General features: G+C 34.4%; 1 protein-coding gene across 1 annotated transcript in view; it reads right to left on the bottom strand.

The window, feature by feature from the left end:
- SPTLC1 (serine palmitoyltransferase long chain base subunit 1) overlaps positions 1-19462 on the bottom strand; it is a 124568-nt gene that overhangs the window by 16312 nt on the left and 88794 nt on the right. The window contains exons 11-12 of the mRNA XM_036739000.1: positions 16106-16202; positions 13977-14031 (exon numbers count right to left, since the gene is read on the bottom strand). Coding sequence (XP_036594895.1) covers positions 13977-14031; positions 16106-16202 — 152 coding nt within the window. The remainder of the gene's footprint in view (positions 1-13976; positions 14032-16105; positions 16203-19462) is intronic.

Raw genomic sequence — 19462 nt, 5'->3', positions numbered from 1 at the left:
TGTGGGTTCTGCAGTTCTAGAATTGGTTCAGAGCTATTTTTTATAGGTTTTTGGAGGCACTCGGCAGGGAGCTCACACTAGTCCCTGCTTTCCAGCCACCATCTTGGCTCTGCCCCCCTATAAAATAGTTTGGGATGTGGCAGTGTTATTTCCCTTCATCTTTACTTCTTTTCATTATTTCTCTTAATATTCTAGATTTTTTTTCCTAACCAATTGTTATAGCATTGAAAACATTAATTTTCAAAGTATAATTTTTATTATATTGACATGGTTCAGCCAAGAACACTGAATATTCCTCCAGCTTTTTAGGCTGTTCTTTGTTTCTTTAAGGAGCACTTTGTAATCCCATGCATACAAGTCTTTTGTGTACTTTGGAAGACTGATTCCCAGATATTTTATGCATTTTGTGGTTATCTGGAATGGGATTTCCCTTTCTTATGTTTTGTTATTATGATATAGAAATGCTACTGATTTTGAGTATTTGTTTTGTAGCCTACAACTTTGCTGAAGTTATTTTTGCTGAAATCCAAATAAACAATCATATCTTTAGCAAATAGGTAGTTTTATCTCTTTACCTATCTTTATTCCTTTAATTTCTTTTTCTTGTCTTATTGCTATTCCTAGCATTTCCAGAGCTACAGAAAATAATAGTGGGGAGAGTAAGCATTCTTGCTTGACTCTCATATTTATCAGGAAAGGTTTTTATGTATTCCTATTACACATGTTGCTTGCTTTTGGTTTTAGATAGGTGTGCTTTATTATCTTTTAAAAAGGTCTTATATATAGTGTTTTTACCATAAAAGAGTATTGTACTTTGTCAAAGGCTTTTTCTGCATCTACTGAGATGATCATGTGATTTTGAGTATTTTAGTTTATGTTATTTTTTTGATGTTGAACCATCCTTGCATCCCTGGTATAACTTTCTTCCACTTGATCATAGCAGATAAACTGCTATCATCTATTTGATAGGATTTTCTTTAGAATTTTTGAGTCAGTGTTTCCTAATGATATTGGCCCATAGTTTTCTTTCCGTGTTTTATCTTTCCCTGGTTTAGGTAGTAGAACTATATTTGTCTCATAAAAGGGTTAGGTAGGCTGTTTCCTTTCTCAATTTTTCAGAGTAATTTGTAAAATACGGATACTAAATTAAACTTTTAAGAAGTTTAATAGAATTCTTCTGTGAATCCATCAGGTTCAGAACTTTTCCCTTTGGTAGTTCCTTTACAGATAGAAGAATTTTCTTTTCTGAGATTGAGTTAGTTCTGATAGTATGGGCTATTTTATATTTTTGAAGTTATTTCTCTATTTCTTTTTTGTTTCCAGTTCTGTTAACAAATAACTGCACAAAACATCCTGATTATTTTTATTTCCAGTTTCAGTGTAATTTTGTCCTGCAAATTTGCTATTTTACTGATTTGTTTTTTTTTGCTCTCTTATCAATTTTATTAAGTGTTTTTAGTTTTATTATTTCTATAGTTCTTTTTGTTTCCTTTCTAATATCTTTATATTTATTTCTGTTATGTTTGTTGATTTTTCTAATTTTCCAATACACGTATTCAATTCAACGGTCCTCTTTTTCAATTTTTTAAGAAATGTATGATTGTAGGGGTATGTTTTTTCCTCCTCAGGAATGCTTTTGCTGCAGCCTCAAAATTTTGGTATATTTGTTTCATCATTATCATTTTTTTTACACAGTAATTGTCTCTATAATTTATTCTTTGACTCATTATTTAAGATTTCATTGTTAAGTCTCCATCTGGGTTTGTGTCTTTTGTTTATGGTCTGTAAAAGATATGTTTTTTTTTATATTTGTCTGAATTACCTCTGTGCCCTAATAATTGGTCAATTTTTGTCAAAGTTCCATGTGATGCTGAGAAATATGTATTTTTTTTTTGCTGTTCCAATTAGAAGATATCATGTATTTTAACTCTAGTTTTTCTAACAATTTGTTCAGTTTCACATTTCCCTTTTAGTTGCCTAGACTTATCCCAAATGAAGGGGATGCTGAAATCTCTTGTTACTATTGTGCACTCTGCCTTCTTGAAGCTCAGATAATGGTTTTATTCCGTCACTTTTTCATTTTATTAGACTGTTTAATCTATTCACATTTAGTGTTATAAATGTTAGGTTGATATTTTCCTCTACTCCTCCACCTTTAACAGATGGAAAAATATGAGGGTCAGAGATTACAAATCACCCATCATGCCTAGTCTTAAGGATAGTATGCCTTCCTCTAGGACCCTGAGGGACTGAGTCCTTGCTGGCTGATAAACTGTCCAGATGGTGGGGTGTTAAAAGCTTTGTAACAGCAACCATACTGGCGCACCCGGCCCACTGGCGATTCCTCCTCCCAGGAGGCCATGGCGGGACACAAGGAGCAGGCTGGGTGGGAGCAACGACAGGGAAGGGAAGGACAGCAGAAAGCACAGAGCCAGAAAATCTCCAGGCTGGAAAGGCCACAGGAAATTTTAAGAACATTCATACACACAGTTAAGGAGTATGGTGTAGAAATGCATTTATCTCAACAGGGAAACAGAAGGGAGCAAGGAAAGAGGAGAATGTGATTTAAAAGGGGTGAAGGCTAGATAAAGGAACAGTCATAAGCAAATCAAACATCATGAAGGGAGATTACAAAAAAAGGAAACAAAAATTTATTAGCCAACTACTATTGTAGTCAATAAAATTCAATAAAGATATTACTGAATTCAAAATTCAATTATGTTTTTGTTCCTTTTTTTGTGTTTCGACCACTGGATGGGATCTTCATAGGCTGCAGTAAGCTTGGGTGAAGTAATCTCTTTTGTTGGAGGGTGGAAAGCAGGGTAATTTGGGTTAAGTGACTTGCCCAAGGTCACACAGCTAGTAAATGTGTCAAGTGTCTGAGGCTGAATTTGAACTCAGGTCCTCCTGACTCCAGGGCTGGTGCTCTACTTATTGTGCCACCTAGCTGCCCCCTAATAATTCAATTATGAAGAAAGGATTAAAAATTAATTAGAGACTAAACAACTTAACCCTAATGAACTGGTGGGTCAAAATACAAAAAATAGAATCAATTAAAAATTAATCAATAACAGCACACCAAAATTTATGCAGCACAGCTATAGGGTAAGTTTTATATTTCTAAATGATTTCAACAACAAAAGGGGAAAAGAGAAGATCAAAGAATTGGGCATAAAATTAAAAAAAAAAAACAACTCACCAAAGTAGAAATTCTGAAACCCAAAAGAGATTAACACTAATGAAAACAAGAACAACAATAACAACAAAAATCCCCCAAACTAATTGAATTGATAATATAAGGAGCTATTTTTTGGAAAAAGCAAAACAAAACAAACCCAAATATTCAGCTAATTCTAATAAAAAAAGAGAAGCAATCAAACTGCTTATGTCAAAAGTAAAAAAGTAGAACTGTTCACAATTGAAGAGGAAAAAAAAAACCTAGGAAAACCTACTTTGATTAATTACATACTAACAAAAATAACTTAGAAAAAATGGAAGAATATTTACAGATATGTAAAAGGCTCAAATTAAGAGATTATTTGCATAACCCAATATCAGAAAAAGACATCAAGTAAGCCATAAGTTAATTTCCAAAGGAAAAAACCAAAGCAGTGGATTTAAAAGTGAATTCTAGCAAACATTCAAAGATTAATTAATTCCAAGATTACATAAACTCTGCAAAAATAGGAAAAGGATTCCTTGAAATTTTCTCAGATATTTACTAGTTGTGTAATCCTGGCAACTCACTTAACTCTGTTTGCCTTGGTTTCCTCATCTGTAAAATGACCTGGAGAAGGAAATGGCAAACCACTCCAGTATCTTTGCCAAGAAAACCCCCAAAGGGGTAATGAAGAGTCAGAGACAACTGAAAAATGACTAAACAACAAAAATTATATTATCAACAAAACCCAGCAGGAAGACATGGAAAGAGAAATTCCATTTAAAATAAAGAATGAATAAAAGTATCTGAGAAGCTATCTATCAAGGAACATGCAGGAACTATACTTACACAATTACAAAATACTCTTTGTAGAAATGAAGACAGATTATAAATAATGGCAGCAATATTCATCGTTCATGGATAGTCCAGACCAATATAATAAAAATGACAATACTATCTAAATTAATTTATTCAAGCGTCATACTAATTAAACTACCAAAGGATATTTTATAGAGGAAAAAAAAGTCAAAATTTCTTTGGAGGAGGAAAAGGTCAAGAATTCTCAATGGAAATAATGCAAAAAAAAAAAAGTGGAAAAGAAAGCAATACCAGATCTTAAACAATAGTCTTAAACAAAGCAATAGTCTTCAAAATTATTAGGTATCAATTAAAAAGTAGGCTGACCAGCTGAAGAATGAGGTGCATAACAAATGAAACATTATTCTAACAAACGAATATAGTAAACCTGAGTGCCCTCTCTACTGATGTAAGGACTCACTAAAAAACTGTAGGGGAAACTGGAACGTAGTCTGGCAGAAATCAGGTACTGAGCGACATCTTACATCATATACCAAGAAAAAATCCACCTAATGGATACATGACTTAAGATATAAGAAGTGACATAAATAAATTAAAGGAGTAAGGAAGAAATTACTGATCTATGGATCAGGAAAGAGTTCATGACCAAAAAAAGGATAGAGAGGAACAGAAGATAAAATGAAGAGTTTTGACCACATAAAATTTTAGAAGTTTTATTAAAAAAAAAAAAAACAACAAACAACCAGCAAATAAAATTAGAAAGCAATCAGGTAATTGGGGGAAAAAAAAAACCTTTACAGCAGGTTTCTCTAATAGAGGTCTCATACACAAGATATATAAGGAATAATTTCAAATTTATATGAATACAAATCATTCCTCAACAGATAACTGGTAAAAGGATATAAAAAAAGAAAAAAAAGAAGAAATTCAAATCATGTGAAAAAATGTTCCAAATCACTAATGATAGAGAAATATACAGCACCACAATTCTGAGATTCTAATTCACAACAGTTAGATGGGCAAAAAAGAGAAAAAAGGAAAATTACAACTGTTGATAGGACTATGAATAAAAAGGTACATTAATGCACTGTTTGGTGAATTAGTCCAATATTGCAGGAAAGCAGTTTGGAGCCACGCCAAAAATGTCATTAAACTGTGTATACCTTTTAAATGAGATATATAACTACTAGGCTTTTATCTCAAAGATATGGAAAAAAAGAAGAAAAAGAATACAATTTGCAAAAATATTTATAGCAACTCATTTCACCATAACAAACAAATAAATAAATAAATAAAGCAAAGAACAGTGTAATAAGAAAATACACATTAACTGGGGAATGGTTGGATGAATTACAGTACATTAAAGTAATGAAATATTTTTGTGACAAGAAATAATAAAAGGGGTAGTTTCAGAGAAACCTAGGAAGATGTATAAATTGATTCAGTGTGAAGGAAGCAGAACCAGGACAATTATATAACAACACTAAAGAAAAACAACTTTGAAAGATGTGAGAATTCTAATTAATAAAGTGACCTACTATGATTCCAGAGGAGTAACAGTGAAGCACACCACCCACCTACCAACAGGGATGATAGATTTGGGATGCAGAATAAGACAGGCATTTTCAAAAATAATTAATGTTGCAATTTATTTCACTTAATTATGCATATCTCTCACAAGTATTTTTTTTCTCTAAATTGAGTCTGAATGGGGGGGGGTTGGGGAAAGAACATAGAAGCAAAACTGAAAAATTAAAAGGGTCATTACAGCATATTTTTCAAAACAGAAGAAAACAGTAGGTTAGAAAGAATAGAAAAATACAATAACTTTGAAAGTTACATGTTTAATGTATTTTATGTTTAAAAAGAAAATTAAACTCTTCATGATACCTTGGCTGTTTTGGGTCCAATCTTCCCTTCCTCTTCTACTATATTTGTGGACATATTCATGTTTGTTAAGTCTGGGATGATTTATTTCTAATTTTATCTCTGTTATTAGCTCTTAACTAATCTCCTTAAATTTTCTTTCTTTGTTGCCTCTTTTGTATCATAAAGTTTAGGGACATGTTGTATTCTAAAAATAAAAAAATGCAATTATACACATACACACATATTCAGAGAGAGAGAGAGAGAGAAAGGTAGATAGTTACTTGTATCTTTCATGAACACACACATGCACTCATGAAAGGCAGCTTGATACAATGGATAGACAGCTGGCCTGTAAGACCGGGCTCAAGTTTTGTTTCTCATACATACTAGCTTGTGTGACCTTGGACAAGCCATTCATATTCTCAGAGCCCTGGGTAATTCTGTAAGACTCTCAGATGCAGAAAAAACATTTACATGGGACTTTGAGGCTTGAAAAGTATTTAGCATGTATTATCTCATGTGATCCTTAAAACAACCCTGCGAGGTAGGTATTACTAGTATTCTCATTTGAGGATTGAGGAAATGGAAGCTGAGACAGCGACTTGCCCACAGTAACATAGTGTTTGAAGCAGAATGTGGACTCAGTTCTTCCAGACATCAAGTCTGGCACTTTTTATACTTCTCCACCTACCTGCCAAATATTGTTGATCTTCACCATTCCCTGTACTAATGAAATAAAGGTTCAGGAGTAAAAAATTTGTACATGTATATATGTGTGTGCGTGTGTGTGTGTGTGTACATACACACATTTATTTCATAATTTCAAGCCAAGTTCTATAATTAAATATTAATATATCAACAACTATTATGCCTCGGGTATATAAGAAATACATGAATACGTCAAACTATTTGATAAGAGGATGCAATAATTATAAATAAAAGTGAAGTAAAGATGAAGTAAATTATAAATAAACATACTTGAGACCTGGAAACATTAAATGTACCGTTATTTTCCACTTTTAAGTTTTCTTGCCAAGAAAATAACAGATTCTGAAAGACAAATTCTAAACTTAATCTAGGATTAAGTCATCTTAACAAACCAGAGAAAGTCCTATCTTTTTAAATGTAACTTCAGCATAATTTTCTTTATTTCTTTCAAACAAAAGGCCAGCTAACATACCTGAGATACTTCAATGAGACACAAAAATTGGTAGCTCTTAGATTCTTAAGACCATAAATTTAGAGCTGGGAGGGACCTAAGAGGTAATATAGGTCAACCATCTCATTTTACAAATGAGGAAACTCAGGAATTGATAAATTAAGTGATTTCAGCTTAAGATCACATAGTAAGTGGAAGTACCTGGATTCAAATTGAGATCCTCTGCCTCCATATCTAGTCTTCTTTTCACTGTACCATGCTGACTCTAATGAATATTTGTATAAAGCAAAATCCAGGTGGCTGTTTGATATGGGGTAATGATTCATACATTGCTGCAAAATATTAGAAATGGACCCTAAGGCCATGACTAAAATACCAATCAATGACTGATCATTTCATATGTTACAGTACATCTACTATTTTCCTTATGTTAACAAAAATGTAATGATCTGTTTCCTCTACTTTAAAATAAAAGGTACGGGCAAATTCCTTCCAAGTCTGGTACAGTTTGTATATATTTTGCACTTATTTATTAATATATATGTGTGTGTATATATATGTACATATACATATATATATATACACACACGGGCACGCACACACACACACACACACACACACACACACACACATATTCTGTCTCTCCCGATAAGTCTTTTGAGGATAATGACTGTTTCATTTTAGTCTTTGTACCCCCAGAACACAATATAATACTGACACATAGGAGATGACTAATAAATACTTGTTGGAACTGGATCTCAAAATTGCTTTCTACTGAGACATCAGTGTACTCATGGTAATCTATTTCAAATCTTTGATATCAAAGATGAAACAATAACATCTTTATCTTCCTAGGAGTAAGAATGGAATTTGGTTGATTAATGCAAGCATTCTACAAACCGCTCTCCAATATACCAATGTTTATCCCTGAGGAGTATTGATATTATTTCTGCTACTGACTCTGCTAAGGATAAAGATTAACTTGAGAAGTGTTAAAAAAAAAAAATACAACCAGACTTCTGGAGGAAGACTAGTTTATTTTAGTCTTTGCAAACCTTATTGGTATTTAATCATTTCAGTTGTGTCTGACTCTTTGCGACCCCAACTGGGGTTTTCTTGGTAAAGACTCTTGAGTGGTTTGCATTTTCCTTCTCCAGCTCATTTTACAGATGAGGAAATTGAGGAAAACTGCATTAAGTGACTTGCCCAGATCATACAGCTAGTAAGTGTCTGAGGTCACATTTGAATTCAGGTCTTTCTGACTTCAGGCTTGGTGCTTGTTCCACTATGGTATCTAGCTGCCTTTGTAAACTGTAAAGTACTATAAAAATGCTATTAGTACTACTAATATCTAAATATATTAAAATGGAGGCAAAAAGTTGAAAAGTATGCTGATTAAGTACAGCAAAAAATACACAAGAAATTTTAAAGCTTGTTCTACTATAACTGTTTTTTGTTGTTTTACAGTAATTTCATTTTTTCACTCCTACACACCTCACCTCCCCAATTTAAAAGAAAAAAAAAACAAAACCAAATCATAATCAACCAAAACAAAGCAGTGTGGCCTACTGGAAAGAAAGTTTGCTCAGAATTGGGAAGACCCATGTTCAAGTCCTGGTTCTGACACATATTGGATATGTGATTCTTGGGGCAAACCACTTAAACTATCAGTGCCTCAGGCAACTCTATAAATGTGTACTTTGCTAATGTACTACTGCTAATCTGCATTGGTGAAGGGAGGGTCCTCACCTGGAGTTCCCTACCAATGAAATCACAGGTCCAAAGAAATCACAGGTCCAAAACGTAACATTTTTAAAATGGAGCTTTAGAAATTTTGTAAAAAGAAATTCCTATAAATTCTTTAAGTCAGTTACATTCAAATAATATCAAACATGATTCTTATTGGCTGACATATATACCTTTAAGTATTAGTATTTATATGTATGGGTGTATGTAAATATTACATATAATCATAGGAAATATATTACATGTATGCAGAGAAAAAGAAAAGAGAAAGAGAGACAGGGATAGGGACAAAGACCAAAAGAGAGAGTGAGAGAGGCATCTACGTGGCACAGTTAGATAGTCCAGAAGAGCTGTAAGCCAGAAAGACCATTTTACAGTGAATTTGCACAAGGTGGTCAGAAGAAGCAATATAAGGATACTCTCACGGTCTCTCTGAAGAGCTTTAGTATTAATTGTGAGACTACCCAGCAAAGCGTGCCCACATCAAAGAAGGCTCTGTACTCCATGAGCAAAGCAGAGTCGTAGAAGCACAAAGGAAACATAAGCTGCACAAATCCAGAGCCACTTGCTAATGGATCACTGTGGTAGTGCCTTTTGAACTTGTAGTAGACTGATCAGTCATAGCCAAATATACCATACCCTGACTCCAACACCACGATGTCACTGGTCTTTGAAAATGAAGGATGAAGAACAAGAAAGGTCGAATCCAGTTTCAGATACCTACTAGCTGTGTGTGACTCTTGGCAAGTCACTTAACCTCTGTTTGTTTCTGTTTCCTATATGGAAAATGGGGATAGTAACAGTACCTATCGCCCAGGGTTTTTGTGAGTATCAAATGAGATAATAATTGTAAAGTAAGTGCTCTATAAACATTAGCTCATCTATTTACATGATCTATTTTACTTGACTTTAATGACAACAGAGAGGTAGATAATGCAGATATTATCTCTATTTTACAGATGACAGACTGAGAGTGACTTTAGTCTCACCATAGTCAGATAATTAAATATCACAGTAAATATGTAAATAAAAAAAATATCATAGATGGGAATCAAACCCCATTCTCTTTCCACTACAACAAACTGTCTCTTCATGAGTGTTTACCATAATGTGAGAACACTGATATAAGCTGATAATACAAAGATAGTTAAAGTACATTCCACAGAGTGTCAGAAGGGATCTCAGAGATCTCTGAACAAGAATCCTCTATGCATACAACTAAAAAAAAGTCATTGAGCCTTTATATGAAGACCACTAGTAAACACTGGAGTGTGTTATGGGGAAGGAGTATTTGGTCAGATAGAAGTTTGGCCTAGATGGATTCTGGAGTACTTTCAATTCCATGATTCTGTGACCCCATGACCTCTAGAAGAAACCCATTTCACTGTTAGCTAGCTTTCATTTAGTTTTTCCTTATGACAAGTCACAATTTATCTCTCTGTAGCAACTACATATTACTCCTAGACTGATGCAAAAGTAAGATAAATCTGATTCTTCTTCCACATGAAAGTCTTTTAAATATTTGATGAGTTATCATGTGGTATGAATTCACGGTCTTGCATCATCCTGACTTTCCTCTTCTATATGCTCTCCAGTTTACTTAAAGTTTTTCTTATATTTCTGACCTCTAGGAATTTATAATATAGTTGGAGAGGTGACATGTACATAAATAAAGGTAATACAAGTCAGAATGTGACGAAAGCTATAAAGAGAATAAAGTATTAGGAGAATTCAGAGACAGAAGTGGGAAAAATCAAGGAAAATTTCAGGAAGCATTTCAGCTGAGTTTCAAGAATAGGTAATATTTCAGCATGCACAGAAAGGGAAGTAGGGTAATTCCAAGGAGGGAACAGTTTAGGATGAGAAAAAACAGGGAGAGAAGCTTAGAGTATGTCCTGGAATTAGCAGTAGTCCATGTGACTGAAGCAGAGGCTGTATAAAGGCTGGGGACAGCCATGGAAGATATTAAATCCCAGGTTATGAAGTATGAATTGTAATTGGAAGGCAACAGAAATTATTTTTGAGCAGAAGGTTGACAGATTAGAGATGTGTATAAAGCAGATTCATTTGGCAGCCACATGCAATACACACTGGAGGAAGTGATACTGGCTGGACACAAAGAAAACAGGAAGTTATTCCAATGCCCTGAGAGGTAATGAAGCTATGAAGCAGGATTGGAGTGAAAAAGAGGTGACAAATCCCAGACTGACTTCCAGACATACAATGTTGGGCCACTTTGTCATAACACAATGTCTCTTTACTTTAAGAGACAATGCTTGACAAAGTGCTTTCTAAGCATTCTCTCATTTGGTCCTCCCAAATTCTCACTGGATAAGTAGGGCATATATTATCACCTCCATTTTACAGAAAATGGAACTGTGGCTCCAGCACCTCTTTGAACCTCCATTTTCTCATCAGTAAAATGAGGTAGTTGGATTAGATAATTTCTAAGGTCCTTTCCAACTACAATATTTAATGTTTCTAAGATGCAATGACTTTATCATAGTAAGTCTAACACAGGGAAAAGTGACTTACAATTACACATGAACTTATTATGCCATTCAACAAGGTAATGCACTCACGTTTATAATGCTTTCAGGTTTACTAAGTAGCAAACCAAAATGGAGTCTCTTAACTCTTGCCTCTCATACCAGGATTCTTAACCAGGGACCCACACCTCTTGTCAACACATTTCAAGAGGTCTATGAATTTGGACGGGAAAAAAAATACATCTTTATTTTCACTAACTTTACTAGCCTTTAGCTGAAACTAGCATTTCCTTCAACAACAAGACATTGCCCTGAAAAGGGTTACATGGGCTTCATCAGACTGCCAAAGGTGTACATGAGTCAAAAAAGCTCAAGAACCTCTGCTCTAGCATTAGGTTTAATTTATTCTGGTCTCATTATGAATTTTGTTACTACATTTATATTTCATATAGTTAATGTGACCATGACTAACAATAAATAAAAACTCTTTATGAAAAATTAATCATGTAGGGAATTTTATTATTCATGTGGACATGCACATAATAACTTTAATTACTTTAGCCTTACTTTCTTTGGACCAGCTGTGATCTACAATTGTGCTTCTTCTTTCAATGGCACTTCTCCTCAAGGGCATTTTCTACAGCTGTATTTGGCAATAACAAAGCAAGGGTGGGGAAATCCATGACCTAAAAAAGCATGTTCCACTTGTGTAAAGTGAAACACAAAACCCTGGACAATATACAGTCAGGTTTTCTAAGACTAGAAAGCTGGAAAAAGACCTAAAGACGTAAAGATTCTTTTATCTCCTCTATTGTCCAACCAGCTGTATTTCTCTGGACTTCTCCATCATGGCCCAACACTGGGTACCTTCCCTCCCTCTTCCTCCTCTCTTCTCAGCTTCCTTTGGTGTTATCTTCCCCCAAGAGATTTTAAGGTCCTTGAAGGCAGGGACTGTCTTTTGCCTTTCTTTGTAGCCCTAGTGCTTAGCACAGTGCCTGGCACACAGTAGGAGCTTGTTTTTGACTGAATGACTAGAAAAAAACCAAACTTTGGTAGAGATGTGGCTATAGTGAAGTGAACATTTGGTTCTTGGTCTCCTTACATTTTTGGTACTATCAGTGTTATTTGCTTAGTACTTAATTCCTGGACACAGACTTTAGACAACGTGTTAATGCAAAATAAATACTCTTCCTGTGGAAATAGTTAGGATCACTTGTTATTAACACTTGGGCAACAAGCAGATTTTGGCACATAGTGCCAAACATCTGTACCAGTTTCATGAAGTTAGGGCTGCTTCTTAAATGTAACTGTCTCTTGTCTTCTTCCTTAATGAAGTCACAGGGGAATTTCCCAGAACTTCTGTGCCTCTGCAATCCACTCTGTTTAAGGCACCCTGTGCTCTTTCATTGGTTATAAAACCACAATTTTGCTCCATATGGAGCCAACTATAGACTTCAAATGTATGTTAGGCTTATTAATTACATCTCTCTTCAGGTCCATGAATAAGGACAATAGTCTAACACAGGAAGCAAAGGACTATACATCTCTATTCTCACAGAAAGCAAATCCTCTCCATACTATTACTAACATCGAGGTTTTGTAGTTTGGACTCCAGCCCAGTATCTAATACTTCCACATCTGAAGGAGATCATATTTGAAAAATATATTTGTTTTCCAGAAGCCACCAAAACAGATTTATGTACTGTTACTAAAAGTATGCCTACAGTAATAAGAATAAGGAATAACAATACTTTGTATCCTCCTTGTACCTAATAATGTTATATACATACTAGACATAGTATACATATTTATTGAATGGATGGATGAATGAATGAAAACACTGTGATAGTGGCTTTTAGACTTCTTAAATACTTAACATAATGAGGAATAGGATTTAATTTCTTTTTTTTTTTTGGAGGGGGAAGGCAGGGCAATTGGGGTTAAGTGACTTGCCCAAGGTCACACAGCTAATAATTGTGTCAAGTGTTTGCGGCTGGATTTGAACTCAGGTCCTCCTGACTCCAGGGCCAGTGATCTACTCATTGCGCCACCTAGCTGTCCCTAGACTTAATTTCTACAGTTAAGATTTTAAAATCTGTACTAATAGCTCAAAATGTACAATGTTATTAAAACATAAATCAACACTATGAATTAAACTCTGAAAATATATGAATAGCAATACTCAGTAACCTGGATTCCATGATTTATAGCATTATACAAGTTCTTAAAATAACAAAAAATTAAGATTCAAATAGTAAAACCAATGAGGAATACATAAATATACAACGGAACTTAGTACTTAAGAAAAACGGTTTAAGACAATTTTCTTAAGGGTAGGGAAAATCCATAGTTTTTTTTTAAAAACTCTAATATGAGCAGGTGAGAAACTGAATAAATGTGTCATATTTATTTACTTAATGGCATGGGCATTAAATATATCTCAGAGATTCTTCTTTCAATTTAATATGAAGAATGAATTGTCTAAGTATGGCTGAATCAAAATGAAAACTCTTCCAATGTTATTTTTGAAATTTGTGTGTACTTATTAGCTTTTTACAACCAAAAATTACATTTAGCTTTAAGACACAACGACAATATTTTATGATATGTTTAGAAATTAGAATCATTAAAAATAATGTTAAAACCAGAGAACAGCTAGAACCCTGATCTGAAAGAATGGCTCTTTCTAATGAAGCCTACATACGATCCTTAGTACCATCTATAGTAAACTTACCCTTGTAAGGCTTTATGAATTTGTTTGCACTTCTTTCTCAACACTTGAAAAATATCTAATGAGAGGAAGGAAAAAATCCTATGTTATTCTATTTGGGTTATTACACATCTAAAAAGAACGTTCGACAATGCCACCTTTTGAGCTTAACAGAAAACTTCTAAAGAAAAGCAGGTAAGAACCAGAGAAAGGCTCTAATCCACTAACTGCAACAAATGAAGTCCTCCCTGCATATTAGGGAACAATAGTCATTACTGGTGGGTTACTCAAAATAAAGGTCCAAAAGTAAAGACTATTTGCCTTCTCATTCAGTTACACAAATTTTGAGCAAAATCTGAAGTTTAAAGGCAGGACTAATTTTGCTGGACTGGAATAGCCTTCCAAGTGAACTTAGGTAAGAGGGTGAGGAGTAAATGTCTAGCCTTGCAAGAACTAATTACAGGACTCTAAAGAAGCTGAATCAGGCCAAGAAGTAGATATGAAGGTAACTTTTATGTTCTGTTTCTAAGAATACTTGCTTAAGGAAAATTAAGCCTTCAGTATTTGATTAGGAAATGTAAAAATCAAGTGATTTTTGTTTGTTTGTTTTTGGTGGGGAAGGCAAGGCAACTGGGGTTAAATGACTTGCCCAAGATCACACAGCTAGTAAGTGTCTGAGGCTGGATTTGAAATCAGGTCCTCCTGACTCCAGGGTCTGCGCTCTACTCACTGCACCATCTAGTTACCTCCCCAAATCAAGTGATTTTTAACTAACACACCCACACACACAATTTTTTCTATTTCCCTGAATTAAGAGCAATACTGAAATTTTAGGATGATAAGTGGCAGGTAAGAAACACTTTTTACAATTTGTGTACCTTTTAAAAAGCGGATCATGATAATTAATAGTCAAACTATTGTTTCTTAGTTTATTTCCTAGTAAATCATTTATTTCATAACTGAAAGGGCTAAAATTTTTATTAAAGCTGGGTAATTTCTAGAAAATTGACTAAAGACAATTAATAATTTCTAGTAAAAATGAAAAATACATTCATTCATTGAAAGTGTTAAAAAGTTTGTAGAAAAGTAATTCTCTGAAATGTGTTTTAAGTATTTGAGCTTTTTATTTAAAAACTGAAAAGCAAAGATTTTTTGTCATTTCCTTGGGAACAGAAAAATGTATATAAAAAGCAGAAAAAAACATTTCATTTGGAAGCATTTCATTCAGGAAGCTTTGGGAAAATGACAGTAAATTTGTCCCAATATAAAATAAAATTTAAGTTTAAAGAAAAAACACCCTACAAAATTCAATATATTTAGATTCTAAGATCATGCCCAGGAACTGGTAAGGACACAGATATATACAAAAATGGGACAAAAGACACATTTCTTCACAGACGGTCAAATGTCTTGTTTTAAATATTTTTCTGATTAAAAAACCTGGTATTATCTGATCTGGGCCTGGAATGAAACTTTAGATTTCATTGGTACAATGAACTCTGGGGAAAGGAAATTCCCTGAACCAATGCAGGTTAGTACCTTCTCTGTAACTTATAGTCTCAGAGAGTTGTCTATAACACTGAAAGGTTAAGTGATTTGCCTAGTGTCATATAGCCAGTAAGCATCCAGATATTCCTATTTAAAGGCTCTTTATCCACTGAATGAGGTTAAAAACAGGAAAACACTACCTATTTAAATGGGTCCTACCAATGCTGAATCTTCTTATAGGAAGGATATAAGATGCCCAAATATCTACTGAAATGCTATGGACTTTTTGGTATGCCAAGAAATAATCTGATTCTTATTATTATTCAGAGAGTGAAGGGGAAAAATGAGAGAAAAAATATCTTATATTTGGTTTTCTCTCTCCTATTTTCCTTTTTTCCCTATCAAATCAAGAAGCAGGATCAAGCTACCATACAGGGAGGCAGCTCTAGGAATGTGAGAAAGAAATACTAAAGCAAATACATGAAGAACAGTATTATCTAGCAGAGACTCCTTCCTTGGGATGCATTTTAAGTACTTGGGTTTGTGACATAAAACCAAAATTTCAGACAAAAATATAGGTGACACTTCCTATGGGGAATTCTAAAAGATCAAACCAGTAATTTAATGCCAATTATTTATTAAAATCCTCCTGAATAAACAAATACCTGGATTCTCTTCCATGATGTTGAGGGCTTCAATAGCAGCTGCAGCTAATAAGGGAGGTAGAGAGGCTGAAAAGCAATATCCTTGACCAGATAGTCGCTGTGAAGAAATAAAACCAAGAAAAAGAAATTCTTTCACAGCAACACTTCATTCTCTCTCAAAACCTAGCCACAATCCCATTTGTCCTTTATTCATGTTAATCTATTAAGCAACAAGACTTTCTAAACAGCTTTAGATTATGCTATGCTTGGGAAACCTGGAAGTTAGATACTACTGCCGCTTTCCTTAAAGCTAGTAAATTATGCTTTATGAAGGTTTTTGCTATAGTTTCCAGGATAGTACCACAGAATCATATCAGTTGGGAGAGAACTAGGAGGATTCAGCACAACCTATATAAAACCAGAAACCCTTCTACAACTTTTTCAACAAGTGGTCACCCAGGTTCCACTTAAAGACATACAGATATGCAGAATTAACGATTTCCCAATACCATTCTATTCTTGGACAGTTCCAAATAGTAGAAAGTTTTCCCCTTTGTCAATCCAAAATCGACCTCTCAATAACTTTCATCCATTGCCACTAGTTCTGCTCTGAAAGCCCAATCAAAATTCATACTTCCACATGGCAGTCCATTAAATACAGGAAGTTTGAACCTAGTTTGATTTTTGTCAAAACCAAAAGCTTACAGTAGAGGTCAGAGATGCTACCCAGGAAGCCAAATGGCTACAGGGACTACTTAAGATCCCACCTAGGTCTAGTACTGAGTCCATCCAATGCTTGTGTTTTGGATTCCCCAAATTTGAAGGTTTATGTTTATATCTCAATCAACCTAAATTTGATTGTTTATGTTTACTGAAATACATCTCAACGGACCTTGTCTGGGAACTGCCAAAGCAAACACTACAAAATAGTTTAGTTGCTACCTGCAATTCCAGCTGGCATTCTTTTTTGAAACCCTATGTAATATAAACCTCAAAGAGACTGAAAAGGGAATCTTCTTCCAGCTTTCCTCTTCTACCAAATGACCTAGTAAATTTTTACTAAAACTATTTCAGATTTTGGGGAGCTGACATTTATAGAGTGCTTTAAAGCTTAACTAAAGTTTTAAGACACTGTCGCATTCAACACTCACAAAAATCAAAGAAAGTTGATACTACAGCTATTATTATTATCATCATTTCGGAAATGCTGAAACTGAGATCTCCTGAATGACTTATCCATGATAACAAAGTAAGGAGACTGAAAACATGAGATTCAAACCCGGCTCCCTTCTAACTCTAAATCCAATAATCTTTCCACTACATACCACACCAACTACCCTTACTCTCCTTAGTTTTCTCTTCTCCATGTTAAATATCTCCAGTTCTTTCAACCTCATAAAACATCTTTAAGTTCTTCCCCTCCCACACACCTACTCTGGTTATTCCCCTATCAATGTCCTTTCTAAAATGGAGAACTCAAAACTCCAGCATAATAGGACTAGTGAGAAACAGATTTGCTGAAATTTAGGGCCAAAAAATCAGAAAGATGTTCGATGCTTAGAGGAAGAGAAAGAATGGAAAATGTCTGAGGTCACAGGAAGGGTAAAATTAGTTATGAGATTGTTGAACAGGTGGTGGATTAACATCAGTTTAACTTGCTCTATCAAAGGGTCATCTAAGTAGATCTAAAATTTTTTGAAATTTGTAAACAATGGAGACTCTAAACTTGACAATCATATGCCTGTTTAGGGAAAAAAAAACATTTGGGGTTAGGGGGAGTATTTTAACATTCCCTCTCCCTTTCAAGGATTTTCTCTATTAATTGTTATGGTTATACTAGCACACACACAAAAATGTTCCTATATTTTACTTTAAATCTGTTTATTCAATTGAACATTTAATATTGAATTCAATTGAACAGTTATTATAAACCTACTATGCTAGTACTAGAAGTAAAGAGAAAAGGCAGTTTCTGAAATTTTCAAGAGCCTTTTAAAATCTAGTTTTAATTTTTTTTTACTTACCAAATCTTTGTTCATATGTACTATCTGTCCAAGATATGTAGATAGAGGTTCTATCTATCTAATATCTATCTAAAAGATACTGAAGGATGTGTTCTATGTGTTGTCTATCTAACTCGTGTTATAATCCAAATGGAAAACTCTTTATTTGTTGTTGTTTTCTAGAGGGGGGAAGGCAGGGCAATTGGGGTTAAGTGACTTGCCCAAGGTCATTCGTCTTGTTAAGTGTCAAGTGTCTGAGGCCATATTTGAACTCAGGCCCTCCTGACTTCCAGGGCCAGTACTCTACTTACTGTGCCACCTAGCTGCCCCCAAGACTCTTATTTTTTTTTTTTTTTTACTGTATGGAGAGTTAGGCCAAGTTCTTTTCAGTGTTTACAGATTTCATCCAAGAATTCCTTTTTTTTCCCCATCCAAAAAGTTCTGTAATGTTCTAGGGCACTAATCCCTTCCATACGATAATAGTGAACACCTTTGGTGAAAATACATCTACCTGCTTTACGTCTTGCCTAATGTTAATGATCTTATGTCTTCTGAGGAATTTTGCATATGTATTTCACCGCATAGTTGTTGCAGATTTTATGCCAAATTTTTGTAAAAAAGTGGGGTGCGACCATTATGTGAAAACATTTTTTAAAAACCGTGCAGGTATTACTTAAAAATCACTGATTACTAAACTGTCTTTGGTGCAAGATTAGGATGCATGGAATACTTGTGAATATAAGTTAAAAATGGGAAGATGCAAGTCTTACCATATCACATGACTTACTCCTGGCAGCTTTGCCTCCCTGCCCGTTCCCCTTAAGCCTATTGCTCTTCACTGGGTTGAGCGACGATACTGTTAGTATCCTCTAAACAAACTACACAAATTAGCTTTTGGAAATATACTGACCACTCACGTGCACTGAGAGGTCTAGGTGTGGGGCTTGCAATGCAAGACAGATAAATGTGTATTATATGCCACTGATGCTCTGTTTACCTTTTAAGTGGAGTGATGAACAAAATTACCCCCAAGTGATGATTACACAACAAAAAGTTATAAATCAATGTTTAGACTAAAAAAAAAAAACAACAAAAAACAAAGTGCTACCACTATGTGGTAGCCACGATTATGTGGTGAAATATGGTAATTCTGAGGTATGCATGGGAGCTGCCTTTGTGGAGGAGAGCCTTTAAAGTAGCTTTCTGCTCTACTGAATCAAAAGCACTTTTAAAAACAGCTAACAAACAAAAAAGCATGGTGCTATCTTTTTTCTCTACAACTTTCAATTAGATGATGACAGAGACTGTTTACTATGGAATAACACTTGCCAAAACCTAACTGTTCCTTACTAATATAAGCTTATTCAATTTGCTC

The sequence above is a fragment of the Trichosurus vulpecula genome, chromosome 9 (genome assembly GCF_011100635.1).
Source record: "Trichosurus vulpecula isolate mTriVul1 chromosome 9, mTriVul1.pri, whole genome shotgun sequence".
NCBI lineage: Eukaryota > Metazoa > Chordata > Mammalia > Diprotodontia > Phalangeridae > Trichosurus > Trichosurus vulpecula.
This window is presented reverse-complemented; position numbering and strand designations above follow the sequence as displayed.